General features: G+C 55.9%; 1 protein-coding gene across 9 annotated transcripts in view; it reads right to left on the bottom strand.

Annotated features, from left to right (window-relative positions):
• JADE2 (jade family PHD finger 2) overlaps positions 1-13427 on the bottom strand; it is a 120032-nt gene that overhangs the window by 37193 nt on the left and 69412 nt on the right. For 2 of the 9 annotated variants that reach the window (XM_057540157.1, XM_007172154.2), the window contains 2 exons: positions 3926-3983; positions 1714-1802 (listed from right to left, as the gene is read on the bottom strand). In XM_057540157.1, the coding sequence (XP_057396140.1) occupies positions 1714-1802; positions 3926-3983 (147 nt within the window). Of the gene's footprint in view, positions 1-1713; positions 1803-3925; positions 3984-7291; positions 7421-8953; positions 9139-12120; positions 12248-12594; positions 12688-12878; positions 13199-13427 lie in introns of those variants that run through there. The other 7 variants (XM_057540158.1, XM_057540159.1, XM_007172153.2 and 4 more) reach the window with 7 other exon arrangements.

Genomic DNA, 13427 nt, shown 5'->3' with positions numbered 1-13427 from the left:
GAACTTCCCCTCCTTTCTCCAATCTGAATAGCCCCTGAAAGCAGGGGGCAGGTGGGATTCTGAGAGGCAGGTTCCTCAGCTCCAAAACAGGCAGAACAATTCCTGCCTTCCAGGACCAGAAAGGCACAAAAGATGGCTATTGTTTTACTAATCCAACCCTAGTAGTAATTGGGAGCCCCTGCAGCTCTCAAGATGGGGGTGGGGGTAGAGGGGTGGAGGGGTGGTCCCAGGGACCCCCAGGGCCCAGCACACTCTGCATCCTACTTCCCAGTGCACATGAGCACATGCCTTCCACCCACTGAGCAGGGCTAGACCAGGAGGTGCCAAGAGCCTCAAGAACAGCATCCTCCCATGCCCACCTCACCCTCTGCTTTCATGCCAGTCCTGACTGCATTCCTGGAGATATCTCCTTCCATCTCCACCGCTCCCCTATAGGGCCGAGGGAGGACACTAGGTTGGGGGATGGGAATGGGAGGTTTCAAGTCTCAAAGGTGTCCCCACCCCCAATCCCACAAAAGGAGAGTCCCAGGGTAGGCCAGCTCCCGGAGGAGGCGGGGAGTCCTTTTTCAAATGCAAGGTTCTTCGGAAGACCCCCCCCTGGGGACTGGCTAATGATAGCAGCTCCAGGATGGCCCCTGCAGTGAGGGAGGGGAGAGGAGGCTGCCAGGCTCAGAACAAAGATATCCTCCCTCAACCCGGGCCAAGTGCTCTGCCCCAGAACTCTAAGCCTTCCCACCCTTGGCGCGGTTGGCCCCAAGAACCTCACATCTTGGCTGTATAACCTTAGGATCCTCAATTTCCTCATTATAACAGGAGGGTTAAAAAAGTAGTGTCTAGCCCAGTGCCTGGCTACTCTGTGGGCTGCAGAACAATCTCTCTCTTAAGGGTCAGATTCGAAAGCAACCCCCTTCTTGGGTACTCAAGGCTCTGGCAGCCTCATTTGTGCCAAGGGTCTCTTTTGTGCCCAGTGCAATGCATTAAAGACCTAAGAGGGAGCGATGAGGCTCTAGGATGCAATTTTTCAGGGGCTGCAGAGGCAGGATCGCATGTCCATTTGTCTACCCACCCCCAAAGCTCTTCTCCACAGCTCCAGAGGCCATAAGTACCTCTACCTGTCCCAAGAAACAGAGTCAAAGTAAGGAAGGCTTAAAGGGCAGATGCATGTGAAATGGGCATAATAAGGAGTGGATGACCTACTGGATGACTTTGAGGACTCCACCCTTCATCCCTACATCAGCAAATCCTGTCACTCTTGGCTCAACCCCCAGAATGTCCCAGGTCCTACTGTTTCTTATCCTACTGCCATCACTCAGCTCTAAGCCACCATCATTTCTCTCCTGGACAACTGCCAAAGAATCCTCCCCGCTCCCACCCTTGCCCCTCATATTCCCTTCTCCTCACAGCAGCCAGTGGGACCTTTCATTAGAACTGCAGACTATATTATTACCCTGCTTATGATCCTTGAAAGGCTTCTCCTCTCACTCAGATCAATAGGAACATCTTTACAACAACCTACAAGGTTATGAGAACTGGCTCCCCCACCCCTTCCTCCCATCCACTCTACTCAGCCATACTGGTCTTGTTCTGCAATGACTGCACCCTCTGCCAGGAATCCTCTCCCCTCCCCCCATATACCTGCACTTTCCCCATACATCCCGCCCTCTCCTTTCCACCTCTGTTTCATCTTTCTCCAGGATACTTGTCACTACCCACCTCTGAGGGTTTCTTTTCGTTCTGCCGGGGCCAGCCTGATTTGGTGCTGCTGGGCAGTTTGGAGCATCTTGATGCAGATGTAGCGTGACCTGCAGAGAGAGCACAGCCCATGAGGGGCCCCTGGAAGGCCAGGACCACCACCCACCCATGTCCAAGGAAAGGAAGCCTGTCAGGAAAGCTCTGTCTTGAACGTTCAGGAGGTGGAGACTTCTGTAAGCACCTGGTGGACTGACCCTGCTCTGGGCCTTTCCAACGATGAATAGGGACATGATGCCTCCTCTACTCACCAACCAGAAGAGGCCTGGGAGGTGAAAGGCAGTTGGACAAGGACTCAGTATTAGCTTCCTGTGTGTGATCCATGACAAGTCTCTTGCCCTCTCTGGTCCTCTGCTTCCTCCTTGGTGAAGGAGGGCTATAATAAGCCTTCTGTGGCCACTCTCCACCCCCACTGCTGATTAGACACTCTGGGATGATGCTCAGTGGGTATGCAGAGGCGAGACAAGGTAGTGGGAAGACTGCTGCTCGAAAGTAGACCCACAGACTAACCTTGAGCCCTGGCTCAGCCACTTACTAGCTCCTCACCCTGGACGAATGACTTAGTCTCTCTGAGCCTCAGCTTGCTTTTTTATAAAATGGGGGCAGAGAATAACTATCTTCAAAGAGTTGTTGTGAGAATTAAATGATATCATGCCTGTAAAGTCTTAGCACGGTCCCTGGCACACAGCGCTGCCTTGATAAAGACTACCTATTATCACTAGGGTCTAGAGGCCCTTGCTGGACTACACTCAGGTTGGCCCCCACTCCTACGGGTCAAAGGAGCAGCAGCTATGGATGGGTAGTGGTGGGGACTGGTGAAAAGGGAGGATGCCTCAGCCTGGCCCAACTCCAATGCAGAAACAGGGCTCAGCTGCCCAGATGCTCTCCCTTGCGGGCGCCTGGCCCTCAAGAGTTCCTTTGCCTGAAATAAAGTTAGAAGCAGAGGATGCAGTTCTTCCTGGCTCTACTGAAACAGGCCACAGGCAGTGTGACTGCAGCCACAAAGGGCCGGACACTGTGATCTACTGCTGCAGGGAGGAACAGCCGGCCAGGTCAGACACTAGAGCCAAGCTGAGCAAACAGACCCCAAAGGACAATGAGTGAAACCTGGAGGGAGAGAAGGGGCTGGGACCTGATTTCTCATTCTAGTGCATGTGTCCTCAGGCTCCGGGGGATCAGAGAACTCAGGGAGCTCTAAGGGGCCTTGGAGATTTCCCCAATCCCAGTTGCTCACCACATACGTGAACAAACTAAGGTCTACAGCTGCAGGGCTCCAGGCCCAGCCTCCCTGGCAGTGCAGGCTCTTCTTCAGCCTGGGCTTTCACCAGAGGGCACCGCTAAGTGGGATCTTCCTGGCAGAGTGTCTCTCCTACACAGGGCAGAATGGAACTCTTTACTCCGACTGGCTCATGCAGGCCCAGGTTCCTAGGGCACCTGAGAAGAGCTGCCTTCTAGTACCAGAAAGAAGCCCTCACCTGACACAAACCGCCCTTTTCGCCTCTGTATTTCAGAAGAGGCTCCCCAAGCCCCATCTTCTCTGTAACAGTGCCCCACCCCCCCACCCAGGGCTGGCACACCCAGCCCCTGCACAAGTCTACCCTGAGGTTCTGTTGCCAAGATCCCATGAAAGTCAGACTCCTTCATTAATTTTTTCAGCAAACATTTACTGATCACCTATTATGTGCCCGATCTAGCTGGATACAGCCGTCAGCAAGACATGACCCCTCTTATCAAGGAGCTTACCTTAATAAGGAAATGATACTTGGTTGGGAAATGATACTTATCAGGTCACTATAATGAAGAGTGACAGGTTTTTTATCTGTTGTGTGGACACTTCTACAGGGCCCTGACTCAACGGCAGGGCCAGAGGGAGAGGGATGTGTTCCTAGCAGCCAAGAACAGCACAGGCAAAGGCCCAGGGGGGAGTTGATCTGTTCCAACCAGAGCAAAACACATGGGGCTGAGAGCTAGAGGGTAAAGGGGAGTAGAGTAAAGAGGACAGCAAGGCCCTGGAGGCCATAGTGCTGTGGGGACTTTCTTAGGAGCAGAGGGACCTGGCCTGATTTATGCTTTCATCAACATTGAGACCATGGGGCAGTGTCCCCCCACCTGGGCCTGTGGGCCTGATAACTATGCAAACACTTTCCCTGTAGGAGCCCCAGATGGAAGGCCTTACTGTCGGTGGTGTCAGAGTTGTCGCTGCTGATGGAGTACTTTCGCCTCTTCTCTTCCATCTGCAATGAAAGGCAGGCCCCATTATACTCACAGGCGGCTTGGGAAATCCTCAGTCTTTCAGAAAATTGCCCAATAACCTACCTCCCCACGCTCACCCCACTGCAGAGAAAGAGTGAGAACAAGGTCGTGCCCTAGCCTTCTCCTCACCAGCCTCTCCCTCTCCCCGCCCACCTACAAGGGCCCTGGGGCTGGGAGAGGGGGCGGCATCTCCCACCTCCTGAGGCCAGAGCCTCAGACAACGGAGAGTCTGGTCAAAGGTGAGGGAGGGCAAGGGGGGTCAGCAGCCCCAGAATGAACAGAGACTAGGACCTGCCCAGTGCCAGCTTCCACTCAAGGAAACTCAGGCCCACCGAAGAATCCACTCTCACCTACAAGTTACAAGTGGTACCCTGCTGGGTGCTGAGGAGGGAGGGCACAGGAAACAAGACTGACTCTTCCAGGAGGACCAGGTTATCGGAGTTGAGGGACAAGCCAGTCCAGACAGCACTGAGGGCACATACTGAGAGCAGCAGCCAGAGGGGTGTGGAAATGGGGTGGGGGCAGGGAGGCTGCAAGCTGGGCCCCTGAGCCACACCAGGCCCAGGGTGAATGGGCTGGGCTGGGGTGCCCTCCCTCCCCTCAATGGCCTTCTCCAGATAAAAGTAAAAACCAACTTTCTCTCCACTACAGTATTTAACTTCGAGGTAGGAAGGGCAGCTCTCCCGTACTGAGCTCCTTCCCCTCCCCATGGTATCTCAGCTCCTAAAAGCCTGGGGAGTTGTGAGCTATTAGCTTCTTTTACTGACGAGGCTCAGTGCCTTGTCCTCCTAGTGACTGGCTGAGCTGGGGTTTGAATCCACGTGGTCTGATCCCTGAGCCCACACTGAGCTGCCTTTGTGCCCCTGTCAGCTCCTGCCTCTTGGAAGTGCTTTCCCACCCACTATTTCCTCTAATCCTGCAGAGTCCTGGGTGGCAGAGCCTGCTCTTGTCCCCTCTTGGAGGGAGCACACTGAGTGGCTTGTTAACCTGCCCCGGGTCTCGCAGCTAGTCAGTGGCCGAGTCCTAACGTGAGAAGAGACCTGGGGCTCAGGGCCCAGAGTGCTTCCCACCGTGCTCCTGTCAGTCTAGACCCTGGGCCGCCTCACTGTCCACAGCAAAGGACAAGGAGCCAGTGTCAGTAGGGAAAAAGCCCCGCTGCCCGTCCCAGCTGCAGGCCAGCCAGGCTCCCCACCCCCACTCGGAATCCCATTTGCCACCTGCTGTCATCCCAAGTCTGCTCATGCCCAAGCCTGGGGGTCACCTTATTTGACTGTGGCCCTGCAGAGACCAGGGAGCATTGGCTCTCTAAGGTGGGGTGTGACTACCCAGAACTCTGAGCTACTCAGAAGTACCCTCCTGCCTCATACTTGACCTTAGCCAGGAGCTTCTCTCCACCCCTGTGTCCCCAGTAGCAGGATCAGGATGACAGGAAGGTTCACTGGGGCTGCTTGCTGCCCAGCTCCAAAGGTGCAGGCAAAGTGCTCTCTAGAGGGTGTGGGGGTATGGAGGGATGCCTAGTGGTAGCATGGACACCAAGGAGGCAGGAACAAGAGCTAAAACTGCTAAGCACCCATTGCTTGGGGAGGGGGTGCGTCCTCACTGAGGGACCTCACTGAGGCCTCACTGAGGCCTCAGAACAGCCCTTTGGTGCTGGTGGGCCTGATGGCTGCTTCCCTTCTGCAGCTGAGGGAAACGAAGCTCAGAGGTTAAGTGACTTGCCCAAGATCACAGTGCTCGTAAGAGGTCTGACTCAGGAGACCATGTTCTTGACCTTTAGGTTACCCTGCCTCTGTGCAGCAGAGTGCAAGCAGCCCAGTGGCTCAGGTCATACACTGAATGGGGCAATAATGCTCCACCACCCACAGCTGCCCATCCTTGCTGTCCTCCGGGGTCTGAGTGTGATGAGGTGACTTTAGCAGAACTCTGACTCTAGCCCACATCTTGCCAACCCAGCCCTGTCACAGGTGGAACAGGAGTAGGGGGAGAGGTGCTCTAAGCGCATCCACCTGTTTTCTCCTGCAATCCTCTACATGAATTGCATTTCTCTTCATTTCCAGCAAAGGGGCACTTGCAAGCCAGGCTCTCTCATAGCATAAAAAGCAGGAGCACTGGATTCAGGGAGGCCAAGTTCAAATACTACCTGCACCCCTCACTAGACCAGGGACCTTGGAAAAGACACACCTCCCAAAGGACACAAACTGGATCTGGAATTTTACATAAATCTCCTGAACTTAAAATGTTGGCAACTGATTCAGATTTTTAAAACACTTTGAGAGGGCCAAACTAAACACATCTGTGGGCCAGAACCAGCTGGTGAGTAAATGAGAGCAGTATAAAGCCCTTAGCACAGTGGCTGGCACTCCGTATGAGTGCTGGTTCTTAATTCCACAGTGGACTCGGGCCAGGTGGATAGTCCTCCTAACCAGCGCCCACCTGAAGGCCTCCTCAGCGAGGCAGTGAGCCTGTACGGTAAGCAAGGTCCCCCCTACAACAGGACCTCTTGACTGCCAATGACCTTCTCACTGCCTAGGACCAGTGTGCCCTGTCAGCGTGCAGACCTGCACCCCACCCTCAGCCAGCCGCCCGTCCAACCTGCCCTCTGTGAAACACCCCCGAGTCCTCCTTAGCAGGGTGTTATTAAGGGAGCAGATTCTGCGGTGGCTTAACTTGAATAATAACTAGGCTTCAGAGGGAAACCACTGCTTTGCTTCTTTCCTTTGAACCAAGTCTGTTCCAAAGGCCTCCCTGCCGCAGGTGAGCCTCTACTGTCAGTGGCTAATGAAGCCCCAAATGAGGCCCGGGCTCCCCTGCGGCATAGCCCTTTGCCCCATGAAGGCCCTCTCCAACCCAGCAAAGGGCACAGGGACGACTCTTTTACCAAAGCTGAAATCCAGGGCTATACATGCAGGCGGGGGATGGGAGTGCCAAGACATGGTCTTGGCCTCTGGTTTTCCTTTTCCACTGCCTCCCCCAACCTCTCCCAAAGCAAGGTCTGCTCTGGGAAAATACCTCAGGGTCACAAGGCACTTGCTTTTAGGGACAGAAAGTGCTCCTGAAATCTTACCTACAAAGAAGACTCTGGGAAAGAAAGTGTCCCCTTTTCCTGCCATTGCCACCAGCCCACTTGCACTCCCACACCATCCCCAGCACGGAGACACACACGGCTCTCCTTCGGGCCCCCTCTTTGAGTCCCCTCAATGAGCAGCAGCCCACAGCCTCCTCCGCCCCACCGCCAACCCTTGCAAGTCCAGTGGGCGCTCCCCCCAGGACACAGTGAGAATCCACCCACCTTTCCCCTATCTCTACTGCTACCATACTGGTCCAAGCCAGTCTCATCTCTTGCAGGACTCCTCATTCATCTTCCAGCTTCCGCTATGGCTCCCTCATAATCCAAGATCCACACAGCAGCCAGAATAATCTTCAAAAAGCATAAATCAGATCATGTCATGCCCTATTTAAAATCTTTCAAAGGCTTCCTGCTGCTCAAAGGGCAAAACTCAAGCTTCTGACCATAAGACCCTACGAGATCTTACCCCTGCCTACCACATACTGACCACCGCCCCCATCCCCACCACTTCCCAGCCAAACTGGCCTCCTTTCATTTCCTGAAACAAACCAAACAGTCCATGAGTCAAGACCTGTGCACAGGTGTGCTCTCTGCCTGGGATGATCTACGCAGCCTAGGCACGTCTGACTTTTTATCCTTCAAGTTTCGGCTTAAACGTCACAGAGGTCTATGCCAGCTGCCTTATCTACAGAAAGCCCACCACCCAATCAGTCCGCTTCTTCAGAGCACCCATCACAATTTGTGTTTGCTGAGCTACTTGCTGAATGTCCTTCTCCTTGGGAATATACGTTCCACGAGAGTAAAAAGCGCAACTGTTTGGATCCCTGCTGGCGCCCCAGCACATAACAGGGGCTTGGTACACATGGAGTGCCGCGTGTGTTCTTGTCTCCTCCCTCTAGAAGTGTGGGACCACACAGCCCAGCTGGCCTGCTCGCGGCTCGCGGGAGCAAACACCTCAGCCCAAGATTTCGTCCCGTTTGCATAGCCCGCCTTCCCTGTCTTAACCTCACACATTTTCCAGGAGGCTTTATTTGGTTGGGCTCCTGGCTAATGATCAATGTCAACTCAGTAATAGGGCAGCAATTTGGTGGCAGATGTTTTCTTGGCAACAGTAGCCATTGGTCTTAGTGGGGGCCTCGGGTCTGGACTTGAAACACCAATGCCCAATGCCAGCCCCCTTTTAAAGACCTCTCCACAAATAAACTCAAATAAACACCCTGGGCGTCCATTAACGCCCTTCCAGCTGACCCTGGAAACAGTGGGCCTTTCAGGCCTGCTACTGCAGCAGCTCCCTAGGCAGTTAAAACACCCCAACCTGGCCTCTGGCCTCTCCTCTCTGGGGGCCACCAGGCCTACCCAGCCTGCCACCACACACAGCAGGATTTCGTCTTCCTCCTTAAAAAAAGGGGGGGTGGGGAGGCTTTCAAGCAGGCAATTTACCATTCCAGACACAATCTTTCAAAGAGAAACAAAAACTCTCCCTGTCTGAGGCAGGCCACTAAGGCGTGTGTGTAATAAGATGCTAATACAATTTAATGATATTTCGGCTGGAAAACCTGTCCTCAGAGCCTGCTTGTGTCGGGAAGGCCAGACATTCAGAAAGCAAGAGCTGCACACTCTTAAACCATTTTAAACGGGGGTCAGAGCCCCACTCTTTGCTATCTCTCATTAACTTTGATGCCTTCTCGGGGACAGCAACTGCCATGACAAAAATGATTCTGTATACACAGATCCTCAAACTTACTTCTCCAATCATGCGGGAGCCTAACCCTCCTCCAACACCCACCACTGCCCACCTGCAATTCCAAGTGTCCCAGGGGGCACCCAGCTCCCCTAGAACACACTGTCCACACCCACCCTCCAGACCCAGTTCTGGGGACATACCAAGGGGATCCTGGGAGACAGAAAGGGGCTTTGTCTACTTTGTCCTTCAGCACCTTCGCACCCTACCCTCCACCTCAGAGAGGGCAAAGCTCAGTCCACTCGCTCCCATGGATGGCTGCCCATTGGCAACTGCAGGGTCCTTCTGATCCCTTCTTCAGAGAAGGGAGCTGGCTCTCTGGCCTAGCCTAAAGGGGAGAGATCAAAGGTCAGCTGCATTTGGGTCCTATCCAGGTCATTAATAATAATAGTAAGAATGGCTAATACTAATCAAGTGCTTACCACATGCCTGGCTTTGTGCTTAGTTTTCTTTATGCAATATATCGTTTAATCCACACACCCACCATGAGGTAGGTACTGTTATTAACCTCAATTGTAGATGAAGAAACTGAGGCACAGAGCAATTGCCACAGCTGGTGACTGCAAAGCTAGCATTCAAACCTAGACTGTCTGGCTCCAAATAGTGCACCTTGCCCCCCTCCCCCCCCCAGGGGGTACAGTGTACAGTGCACAGACCTACAACTCCCAGGTATGGCTGGGGTATTCCAGATTCCTATGGGCTTTCTGAGAATCTTCCCGGGTTCCTCATCTTTGAGACACATAGTGAGGGTCCTATGTGGAGGACAGGGCAAGCAAGGGGTACCCTCCTCCTCATAACTCTGACTTGGCCTCCCCTTGGAGAACCTAAAGGGAAAACTGTGAGCCCCACAAAGAGCCTGCTGGATGAGCTGTTAAGAATTTGGACTAGAAGCCTCTGACTTGGGTCTTGGGTATAAGACAAGTACCTCCCTGTTAATTGGAACACTGATTAACCAGAATACCTTGCCTCCAACCTCAAGGATGTGGAAATCAGTGTCAAAAGCCTAACCTCATGATTCTGGAAGGACTTGGGGGCTGGGGATCAGCAGTCCCACCTCACCTGTCAACGAAAGCTACGTGGAGATTTCTGACAGCCTCTTGGATCAGTGTTATTGGCTGTTTAGCCAGGCAATTTAGGGAAAGGAAAAGCCTGTTGGATGGGAAATGTTCTGGACACATTTGCTGCATCCCGAGCCCAAACAACTCTATCCTTAAACACTTCAACTCCAAAAGTGCTGGGGAGACCCTTGGCTAAACAATTTCAAAACCAACATTCACTGCAAGTCTTGCTGCCTGGGGCGAGGACTTCCCTCGGTGAGGCATTTGCTGTGGAACCAAATGCTTTTCCACTCTAAACAACAGCCAACAGCACTTGGGACAACTGAGAGGCCTCCAGATCAAACAAACATCCCTTTTTTTCCCCTACCATGCAAACTTTCTCAATAAATTATTCGCCCACTTCGGATCAAAGCCTGTTTTTGCAGCCTGTGACCTAAAAAGCAAATAGCATCTCTTAAACATAAAAGCCCTCCTCCCTGCCTGGGTCGGCTTTATTACTCATTCCTTCCTCTTACAGTTACTCTGTTGTTATTTTCCTTCTCTTCTTGTTAGATCACTTTGCGAGTCCCAACCCGCCTGAGGAAGATGGGATGGGAGGGATGGTGCCTTCACTTGGGGCCCTAAGGTGGGAGAAGTCAGGGTAGGGGAGAAGCCAGCATCCTGGGAACCCAGGAGACAGGGCCAGGCCTGGTTGGCAGCTCCCTGCCCAGCTCTTCTGCCAAATGTCCTACTGGGAATTTTACCAGTGAAGGGAGGGAGTTAATGCCACCCTGGGAGGAGGGGCCAGGCAGCCCAACCACCACCCAGGCCCAGGACTCAGTTTGCAAACATAAACGTTAAAGGGACATCCTCACAGTTTGTCTGGACTCAAAGCTCAGGGCTCCTCCCCCTTGCAACAAAGGCAAGGTGGCAGGTCAGTCGTGCCCACTCAGCTCCTCAGCTCGGAGTGCAAACACGACTCCTCCTGAGGACACCCTGAAAACTCAGACCCTATAAGAAACTTTGTGTCTTGGAATCCCGCAGTAGATGGGGGCGGCGGGGGGGTGGGGTAAAGGAGTGGGAGAGAATGTTAAGCGCGGGGCAAGGTTTGGGAGTCTGCAGAGACCAGAGGCGCCGCATGCTTCCTGCCCTTGGCACCGAGAAAAGGGAAACACAGCCTTTCCCGTTCCCAGTAGCCCAGGGCAGGAGATCTGCGTTCAAGGTGTTAAGGAAAAATGTCCCGGCCGGCAGCAGAGGATAAGGGGATTGGGAGGGGGTGGCGCGCGCCTCCAGCCTGCCCCTAAAGGCAGTCCGGGGGACAGCAGGCTGGAGGCGCGCCGGCGTGATTCTGACCGCGGGAGCCGGGAGGAGGAGCCGGAGGTGGCTGCGGGGGGCTCCGGCCCAGTCGAAGGAAGGGCAAGAAGCGGTTCGGGCCCGGGGTGGCGCCGGGAGGTGGCCTTGGCCCCCGGGGCTGGAGGAGGGGCTTAGGCGTAGCGAGTGAGGGCAGCCGAGCCCCTTGGGGGTTGGCAGCTGTGTGTGTGAGGATGGTGTGTGTGTAGGGAGGGTGGGTGTCCTGGGCCTCTAGAAGCTATAGCGAAGGCTTCCTGCTTGTCTCGCAGACATTCCCCTTTTCTGACATTAAAGCTACGAGTCATCAAGCTGACCCCCTCTCATCCCTTGGCCTGAAGAAGAGGGTGTCTCAGGGCCCAGGGATAAGCGGGAATGGACCGGAGGGAGCCACAAGTCTGCACCCAGGCGGGGAGGAGGCGGGCAGGAGCGGCTCCGCAGGCGCAGGCGAGTGGGTGGGAAGGAGGGAGGGAGAGAGGGAGGAAGGAGGTGAGGCCGGGAAGATGCCTCTGCCGGGGGCGGGGCGGGGCCGGGATCCGGGAGAGGGACTGCAGCGGTGCTTGGTGGGGGCGGGGGCTGCAATGTCACTCATTTGGGAGTCAGGTGAGTAGGTCCCAGGCTCAGGCCGCCGCTTGCCTACATCTTCCCGGTACTACCCAGGACTCAGGGGTGGAGGCGGACGGCAGGGGACTGCAGAACCGTCCCCAGAGCGGGACGCGAACCGGCAGACTTGGGAGAAGGTAAACAAGGGCCACGCCCCCTGCCGTCGCCCCGCGGGCGCGCACCCGCCGCTCCGGCCGCCGCCGGTACATTTCCACTCCCAGCGCTTCTCCCCCGCTGGACTCCCGCGCAGCCCTGGAGGGGGAGCTGCCCCCGACCCCCAGCCCGCGCCCCCCGCGCTGGGACTGCGCACCCTCCATACTCACCTGGAAAGGGTATCCCCCGCCCCTCCAAAAAACTGTGGTTAATTTGTGCAGAGCCTCCGCGTCCGGGAGCTGAGCATGCTGCCCCCGCGTGCAGAGCCCGCGTGCACCCAGCCCGGAGAGGGGGCGACAGGGCGGAGGCGGTGGCCCCCGGAAGGTGTCTGGGACCGGACCGGCTGCACGTGAGCCCAGCGCAGGGTCATGTGCACCGGCTCAGCCCGGTTCGGCGCCCGGACGTGCTGCGTATCAACAAAATAAACTCGGGGAGACAGGAGGGCAGATAGCCCCGGGTCCTCCGAACCCACGTACCCGGCCGCGCGACCTCCTCTCCGCACAGGTCTCCCGCCGCAGCCCCTCCGCCCTGCCAGAGCCCGCGGGGCAAGTTGCAGCCCCGGCGCGCCCCCGCCCGCCCGCGCCCCCTCCCCGGCCCGGGGGCGCTTTGCCGCAGTCATTAATAAAGAAGGTCGCCAAGCTCACCCTTCCAAAAGTTGTTGTTGCATGCGCCCCTCTCAGCCTCCCCGCAATGTACTCTTTAAAACACGACTGACCAACATGCGCAATCTCTCTCCCCTGTGCTGTGCATCGGCACCCCCCCCCCCGCGCGCTGGCTTCCTAGAACAAGCAGCCAGCAGGAGAGAGAGGGAGCGAGCGAGCAAGAGAGAGAGAGCGCGAGGGAGCGAGGAGCGCTGGAGATCTGTTGCAAAAACACAAAATAACGCCGTGGAGATGCGCAGGGCCAGTCGCCGGGGGCTGGATCTTACCTTGCTCCGCGGTGCCCTTCCGAGGGCCGCTACCCCCGGCTACGCGCCGCGGCTGGGGCCGGCGTGGGAAGGATGCTCCTGAAACCCGGAGCTCCTGGGGCCGGCGCGGGCGGGCGGGGGGCGCGCATCCATCCGGGGTCGTGGCGAGGGAGGTGGCCGGGCCCGTGGGGTCCCCGGCACCGCACCCGGCCGGGGACTGTCAGCCCGCCAGACCTAAGCCCTTGCCGCTAGGAGTGGGTGCAAAGTAACTCCATGGACGCTTCTAACCCACCCCCCCCAAATAGCCTCCAACTGCGATGGCCGCGGTCGGCACCATTCACCAACCCCCCTGTGTATGTTTCTGTTTCTTTTTAAACCAAGACTTCCTTGTGATCTCTTTAGAAAAAAAAAAAATGTGTTGGGGTGGGGGTGGGGTGGGGGCGGGCGGGAGGAGCGAGGGAGGGGGAGTAGCCACTTTTTTCTTATTCACTCGGATTTCCACTCCTGACACCCCCCCCCTCACCCCTCCACCCCCCCGCCCAGTTGTTTGGCTTCAGCTGCGGGTTCAGG

The sequence above is a fragment of the Balaenoptera acutorostrata genome, chromosome 2 (genome assembly GCF_949987535.1).
Source record: "Balaenoptera acutorostrata chromosome 2, mBalAcu1.1, whole genome shotgun sequence".
Classification (NCBI taxonomy): domain Eukaryota; kingdom Metazoa; phylum Chordata; class Mammalia; order Artiodactyla; family Balaenopteridae; genus Balaenoptera; species Balaenoptera acutorostrata.
This window is presented reverse-complemented; position numbering and strand designations above follow the sequence as displayed.